At 35.7% G+C, this 8,563-nt stretch overlaps 1 protein-coding gene across 3 annotated transcripts in view; it reads left to right on the forward strand.

Moving 5' to 3' along the window:
* Positions 1-7,481, forward strand: part of Gap43 (growth associated protein 43) — a 92,703-nt gene extending 85,222 nt beyond the window's left edge. For all 3 annotated transcript variants that reach the window (XR_010039440.1, XM_063225008.1, XM_013151711.3), the window contains one exon: positions 6,771-7,481. Coding sequence is in view for 2 of the 3 variants with exons in the window: in XM_013151711.3 (XP_013007165.2) it covers positions 6,771-6,859 (89 nt within the window). In the remaining variant the exon portion in view is untranslated. The remainder of the gene's footprint in view (positions 1-6,770) is intronic.
* Positions 7,482-8,563: the final 1,082 nt, after the last annotated feature.

Raw genomic sequence — 8,563 nt, forward strand, 5'->3', positions numbered from 1 at the left:
AATGAGGGGAGAGAGGTCAAATATATATATGGTACACTTCAAATGTCATTTGGAACTCATTGTGCTACCTCTGAGTTTTCTACTTGATTAAAATTCTTGTTTGTTACTATTTGAACAATTTAAATGTGGCTTTATAAGTGATAGGATTATTTTCTCTTTGGAAGCTTGGGATTATGAGTGTGATGTGAACCATTCTTGATGCCAAATGATATCTATGGTGGGATTATTTTGAATATAATTTAAAATATGAAACACAGTGTACGGTGTTGATCCCAGTGGCCAACAAAAGCCATGATCTAGGCTCCAGATTGACATCTGGTGTGGAGCTCAAGAGAAAGATCTTGTAAATAACAAACAAATCATATGTGACTGAGCTACCAGAATTTTTTATTGATATCCCTTGAGCTTTGAAGTGCTGTTGCTTAATATTCAAGAAAATTGAAAATAAGAGAAAAGGAGCAAAATATCCTAGCCCAGTGGTGTTTGGTAGAGCAATTGTGGCCATAGCCCAAGGAGGATAGTAGATTCTATGTAATCAATGTTGACAAGGCTGGGAGAGCTGGGCAGGTCCCAAGAGGTAATGTTTTACTCGGAAATCCACTCAACCTAATTTCAGTAATGTACGGCTGTGGAGGGGCCTGGACCACAGCCAGAACATAGGGCTATTAGAGCTCAGTGTGGGCGATGGCAGCTGGGAACACCGCCATCCCTCCAGCATCACTGCAAGCAGGCTGCCTGGCTGAGCCGGCGAGCAGCCGCTGCTGCATATGCTCCTGGTATTTGCTCACCAACAGAATGCACAGACCTTGTATTCTCCCCCTTTCGAGGAAAAGAATGGGATGGATAAAGGCAAAAGCTGCTTCCAGCATCTATTTCAGCAAAGGTCAGAGAACCAGTTTAGCCTACATCTTTGCAAGGACCCTTGTGAAACTGCCTACTGAAATCTCTTTTGTCTTTTTAAGACTACCATTCCACTGTTTCAAAAGGACACGGTTATATACCTCTACATTTTTATTGCTGCCTTAGTAGGAAGTTTCTGTCTTAACAATATAAGTTGGATCACTTTGTAAATCTGAGAGAAGAGACCCAGCAGAAATTATACCCATTTGTGCTGACTTCTTGTGTAACTGTTCTTTCATTTACCACATTTTCTCCCAAAGACAATACCTTTTTATAGTAACCACTAGCATATGAAGCTCAAGAACATGAGAATTTTTGCTTTGTGTTTTCAATACTACTATGGTTATATTTGCAGTTAGTACAGTTGTATGTGGCACACAGTGTAAGAGTTGGTTCCTTTCATCAGCTGAATAAATGAATGAAAGAACACATTTCCTTACATTTTTAAGCATCTTTTGAATATGGAGCATTAATGATTTTACTCTCCAGGATGTTAATTTTTCTATCTAAGTTAACACAATAAAATTCATGGAGTCAGCCTGTGAACATGGTGAATTCTAAAAGGATTTTAGGCTTGGAAAAGCAGAGGTAGGTCTTATCTATTGTTAGATATTAACATAATTTGTCCAAATTGATTGGATATACATTTTGATACTAAGTAGTATTCACCCATTTAAATTATAATATATCCCACCTATGTGTCTTAGCCTGGCTGCTATAGCAAAGTACTAGACACTTGTGACTTTTTTGAACAATAGAAATTTATTTCTCATATTTTGGAAGCTAGGAAGTCCAAGGGACATGGTAGCCATTGATTCAGTTTGTCTGCTGAGGCCTACTGTGTCTTCACATGGTGAAAGAAGCTACCTGATTCTCCCTGGTATCTTTTATAAGAGCACTTCCCCCAGTTATGGGTGCTCCCCCTCCTAAAAGCTCCACTTCCTAAAACTATTAACTTGGAGGTTTAAATTTCAACATATGAATTGACAAGACATTCATACCATAGCACTTTGATTCACTCAGTTGCTTTTCCTGTAATATTTTAACCAAAACAACAATATTAATATTAGCTTTTCATATTCCATATAAGTAAATGTACTATTCAATGCTAAACTGAAAAAGGAAAGTGATGTCTACTCTTTATCTTGCTGGGTTCTGCTGTCATCTCAGGAACTCCAGCCCTCATTCTTTGACCAGATTCATACCTGGATATTTCTATTCCTTGTTAAGTTACTGAAAATCTCACATCAGTCTTTTAGATTCCACGGCTTATTAAGTATCAGCTGCATGGGGGAGTCTGATCCTTAGATGAGGAATGTGGTTATTTACCCTAATTGGATTGTGGTAATTGAAGTGACCAGCTGGCCTCAGCTATTCATCTGTCTTTGACATTCACCATGATGATCCAAGGTTTTTTGTGCAAAATACTAAAGATTATATGTTAACTCATCTCTAGCATTTACAAATTATATAATTAGTCCTAGAAAATGCCAAGACTAGATTTCATATTATGAGAGACTAAGCAGGATTTTCCCCTCCATTTTGAACTGCCTTTAACTAGACAGATTTTTAGGTTTTGTAAGCCCAGGTCAGCATAGCAGTGAACTCCTTCTCCTGCTTTCCAGTCTGAGGCCATCATCCTTCTTAAGCTAAGGTAAGAGGAGAGAAGTAGTCAATAGTAGAAACTTCCTGAGTGGCTATGTCCTAGGTTGGAATTTGTCATCATTTACTCTCAGTGTGACTTAAACTCTGTGCCTCGGTTTCCCCCAGATGCAAAATAAGGCAATTAATGTAGCTGTGAGAATGAATTTAAATGATACAATTATATTTACAAATGTTCTGAGCACACTGTAACAGCCTTAACAACATTATTAGTATAGCTAAAGATTATATGAAGGGCCAGGAATATATATCATCTAGTTCTTCAAACGGGTAAATAAAACACGTTAGAAATACAGAGAGATACCACATGGTCAATGTGATTCATTACCTACCATGACTCCTTTTTAGGGTTGGTATCAGTGGAGGAAAGAACAAATTAGGTATATGAAAAACTTACTTCATGCATTCAGTCTTCAAATGGACTTATTCATACATAGCTAGGATTCAATTGTAACAAGTTCTCCTTTGTCTGAAGTTAGAACCATCCCTGAAATCATTTAGGATCCAGTCGAAGTGGATCTAACTAGATATCTGACTGTTACTAATTACATTTGCATGTAGATTAAAAAAATATTATTATGAGTTCTTAGTTGACCTCACTTTTGTAGTTATGAAAGGTTGATACTTTAAATTGTTTCTTCCCTCCATGTCATATTTTGCTCCCCATAATTTCTTTGTGGTCTACAAAATTTTAACTGAATCCACTGATCTTGACCCATTTTCTCCTAAGAAACAGCCTTTCACTAAAATAAAAATAATCTATTTTCTTAAAAGTTAGTATGATCAAGTAAAAGTTATTCTGTCTTACGCAAAATAAAGTGTATATGAAATTGCATATGTCCCACTGAGTGAATTTTAAGCTAAAAGATTAAAGCCTACTTTTATAAATAAATATCTATCATTTATTTTAATTTTATGATTTTTATATTTTGGAGCCAATTTTTTTTAAAAATTTGAGCCTGTGGGTCTCTAAAGTATTGTAGACTTTAGCTCTTTAGTTTCTGATGCTGAATTGATAGAACAATTCTCAAGCTTCACCTGCACAGCTTGAGTTTGTCCACTCGCTATATTGGGACAACTCAGACAAGCAGAAGACCTGTGTTTTAGTAGTCTTGGATTGGCCATGAACAAATCATATGATTTAGGAAAAGTCTTGGTATATACCTGGACTTTGATTTTCATAGCTATAAAAGGAGGATGATTATTTATTCTTTCATTTAACAAACATTTACTGAGGACTTTATCTCTGTTTTGTCTGTGCTGACACGGGATTCACAGCTGAATAAAAGTAGGTACTATTGTACCCTTGCAAGAGTCTGTAGTGTAAACAATGGATGATCTTAAAGTTCCCTCTATTTGTAATATTCTGTGGCTATAAATTTTACTGTCTCTTTAAAGTCCTGCTTCTGAAAGGTTTTAGTGACAATTAGGATATTTACTATCTGTTTTACTGCTTTGTGAGCATACAAGAATGCCTGCCACATGGCAGGTATAACTTACTGACCATGAACTTGTTTGGTACACTTTTCTTCCAGAGTTAATAATTGTCAACTTGGAAGACCACAGTTATAAAAATTCTTTGCATATAAGAGTGCATAGCATCCCTCAAATCTCTACATTGTAAAAATGGCTTGTAGTGAATTATGAACCTTACAAAATAAACAAGATTTTAAAACTAGTTAAAAATGAGTCAAAAAAAAAGTCTGTGCAAGATAAAATTACCCTTCAGGGCTATTTACTTTTAGTTACCAGACTATCCTGGATTGATTCTACAAACCAATATATTTTAATACAATGACATTTTGTACCATGTTTTTAGATAGATGTTCTAAAGAAAAAATTCCAAAAATGTATTTAAAGTGGTAGTAGATAACTGAAAGTGTTAAGTAAGGACTGAAATGTATAATAGATTTTAGAAAAGGGGAAACAATGTTCAGAAGAGAAGAGGAGCAAAGGAAGGGGTCAGGAAAGAAAAAAGAGTCAAGAAAAAAATAGAAGGAAAAATTGGAACAAAGTTTTGTAAATATGTTACCATTATGTACCATGTGTACCAATAAAATTTTAAAAATGCAACCAAAAGTCATTGCCAATTAAGATGGATTTGAAAATTTAATAAATAGCATATTTTTTACTAAAATCATAGTAATCTTAATCTTGGCTTTAGGTTGTAACAAAGTAATTTGCTCCCTTATAGATTCTCATCGATTGACACACATAATTGTGTTATTTTGTCATTAGCCTTACGATTTTGAATTGGCTTTTCATGTCTCTGAAATTGATGCCCAACTCTCTCTGTTTAATCTCTCAGACCTAGTCAGTAAAGTCCTTCAGATTTAACATCTTAAAAAAATAAAGTAGTAGTAGATATAAATATTAAGTTGTCTTAATATAAATAAATGACTGTTTGAAGGTTACATGCATTTTTTATGAGCTCATCTAATGGTCTGCTTAAGAGGCCTCATTTTTCTAATCGCAACATCTCCCACCACTAAATGCATTTTATTTAACATTCCTTAGTTTAATCTCTTTAAAGCATAGTTATATTATGCTTCTATGTTTTGAGTTTTTTAAGTCCATCCATTACCTTTAAATATAAATTTATTAGCCTATAAAGATTTTACTGAGTCCAGTTTATCTTTAAGAAACATTAAATGGTAGACAGTTCGATGAGAAAAAGCAGTAGCAAGAGCTTCATTTTTAAAGGACACAGATTATTTTAGGTATCAGAAAGTGTTCAGAAAAGAGTCTGGCACTGCTACCATCAGAAAGACCTGCTCATAAAACTGAGCCACAGCTGGAACCCATGAAGTTTGTTTTTAGAGGCTTCTAAAAATTTCCTCATTGATAAAAGTGGTTCCCTGCATCTAAAATCTGTGAACATACCATATAATTTAAGCTGAACATCTGTTTTCCTTATGGGAGTCTAGATTTGTTGCATGTTAGAGGGTGCCTACATGACCAACCTCCAATGTAAATTGTGGACTTGGGAGCTTAAATGAGTACATCTAAAAAATGATATTTCACATATATTGTCACAATTTAATGATTAAAAAATTGAGTGCATTCTTATAACTTCATAGGGAGAAGATTCTTGGTGGCTTGTGTCTAATTTCCCCCAGTCTGTCCCATGAAACTTTGCTTTTTGCTTTGTGTCTGTTCACTGTAACAAATTATAGTGAGGGATAGGACTGTTTGGTGCATCCTGAGTCTTGCTAGCAAATCATTGAGCCTAGTAGTAGTAGTCTTGGCAGGGAGGGTGGTAATTGAGTTGTTATTTGTTGATAACACAGGTGATTTCAGGGCAATTGCATTTTCTCTAGCCAGGTTGGTGCATTGATACACTATCCTGGTAGCATATATCAATTAACTAAGTTCTGTGGGAAAACTTTCAAGGAGAAAAATTCAGCCTTCAAAAAGATGGAAAGTTCTATTTATTAAGCAAGCCAGTACTTCCCCTATCAACATTCAGTTGGAGTGTGCTTCATTGCAAGAAAATGAAAACTATAGAAATGCTCTAATGAGGTTAGTGATTTATCTCACAACTCAGAGGTATGAAAGAAAAGGTGTCTGGTACAGTCACTCAATAATGATTTTTTCTTGCTTTTTTATCATATTTAGTGTGTAGATTTCATCTTCATTGTTATAACATAACTGCTACATAATCAGGTATTGTTTGATACCCTACTCATTAGGATAGGGCAATGCAAAAATCAAAACCAACTGTGCTGTTTTCTGAAAATGCTAATTGGTCCAATCTGTTACATGGTCATCCTTACCTCCAACAGGAGGTAGAAATTAAAGTATGTCATTATGCAGTTATACTACTAAAAATTGGAATGAATGCTCAGTAAGTCACATAAATTACCGGTCACCATTTTTCAGATACCAATTGAACAGAATATCCCATATGTTGGTACCTTAATAGTAACGTTAAGGACAAAGACCACAGAAATTTCTGCTGAGTACACACATTCCCTGGTTATCACATCTGTTTCTGTAGGCTTCTCCATATGTGCTACTGAAAAGTTTCCTAGAGGTCACCTCCTGAACTTGGACACTGTATTACTAGGGTAGTTATAAACTCTTTGTCTTAAAGCTCTTACATAATGGTACGAAAAGGAGAAAGATGATGTAGCATGCTCAGATGAGACAAACTACTAACTCTTCTTTTTTTCCTCTACCTTATCTTGTTTTGTTTTCTTCCTCAGAAGCTGTAGATGAAACCAAACCTAAGGAAAGTGCCCGGCAGGATGAGGGTAAAGAAGAAGAACGTGAGGCTGACCAAGAACATGCCTGAACTTTAAGAAATGGCTTTCCACGTCCCTCCCCTCCCCTCTCCTGAACCCTGTCTCTCCCACCCCCTCTCAGTTCCACTCTGAAGTTTCCCCTCCTGTCCTGCTCACATCTGTGAGTCTGTCCTCTCCAACCCACTGGCCCTCTTTCTCTCTGTGTGGCAAACATTTAAAACAAAACAAAACAAAAAAAAGCAGGAAAGATCCCAAGTCAAACAGTGTGGCTTAAACATTTTTGTTTCTTGGTGTTGTTATGGCAAGTTTTTGGTAATGATGATCCAATCATTTTGGGAAATTCTTGCACTGTATCCCAGTTTTTTGATCTGGTGCGTGTGGCCCTGTGGGAATCCAACTTTCCTCTCTATCTCTCTGTTCCAAGTGTGTGTGCAATGTTCCGTTCATCTGAGGAGTCCAAAATATCGAGTGAATTCAAAACCATTTTTGTTTTTCTTCTTTTCAATGTGATGGAATGAACAAAAAGGAAAAAAATCAAAAACCCGGTTTGTTTTAAAAATAAATAAATAAATAAGTAAATAAATAATAAAGCAAATGTGCCAATTAGCGTAACTTGCGGCTCTATGGCTCCTTTTTCAATCTGAATATTAATAAATCATGAGAGTAATCAGACTGCACTGGCTCTGTGTTTCTGTTTCATCTTCCTGTTACTTGGTTGGATACAACTGGGATCTTAAATTTGTTTCATCTTTTTGCTGGCCTTGCAGCTGGCTGCCAGCATCTGTGATGAAACTAAAGGCTCTGGTCAAAACTGATAGTTCTGGTTCTTGGAGCCAGTCACATTGCATTAGGGTCTATCCTACAGACCTCACTTTAACTTGAATACCTCTCTCAGGACTGTCTCCAGATAAGGTCGTTCTGAGTTTCTAGGAGTTAAGGCTTTGATATATGAATTTAAGAGAGAGGTTCATGAAGTTTAGCCCTTAGTAGTCACTAAGACCTGTTTTTACTGAGAGATATTGAGAATATTTTCACGATTCAGGAGAAGAAGTATTTATTCAATGAAAAGTCCTAGATGTTACTAGATTAAATATTACAGAAGTGTATATAATTCTGAGAAATTCCCAGGCTTTTGTTTAGGCTATTTATTTTAACCAAAATGTTGATCTAGTCTATTTTGTTGTTTTCTGGTTATGACCTTCTATTATGACATCTATCCCCACAAAGGGCAAGGATCACATATTTAATTAGTTATAATCATTATACCAGCTGATGGTGACAGAATAAAAAGAATCTAATACCATCATTAGTCCTTTTCAAATTGTCTTCCAGTGTAAGTTTTCTAAGTGCCTTCTATTAAAAGGTAAATAGCTCTTGAGAGAGAAAAGGAGCAGTGTTCCTAGATCCTGAAGTATCCATTCTGTTTATTCTCTCTAAATTTCCTGGTCCAAATTCATAGGAAACCATTGTATCCCTGGCCCTAGGTCTTCTCCCATAGAAAAGTAAGGGAGAATCCCTTCAGTTTCCTGTATTCATCCACATTTCTAAACTGGGAAGAGGATCTAAGGATTTCTGTTTGGAAAATTTTCTGAGTAAAAAGTGATATTCCCCAAGTTAATCAGTTTCATGGCAATAAATCATTTCAGAAAGTTCAAACCATAACTTTGTAACTTAATCTCTGTGTTTAGTTAGTGCCCACTCAGTATTTCAAAGAAAGTTGATGTCATGTGAAGAAAGAGTCTCCCATAAAACAA

Source organism: Cavia porcellus, unplaced genomic scaffold (assembly GCF_034190915.1).
Source record: "Cavia porcellus strain 051 isolate PalLab524CR breed Dunkin Hartley unplaced genomic scaffold, mCavPor4.1 scaffold_15, whole genome shotgun sequence".
Taxonomy (NCBI): domain Eukaryota; kingdom Metazoa; phylum Chordata; class Mammalia; order Rodentia; family Caviidae; genus Cavia; species Cavia porcellus.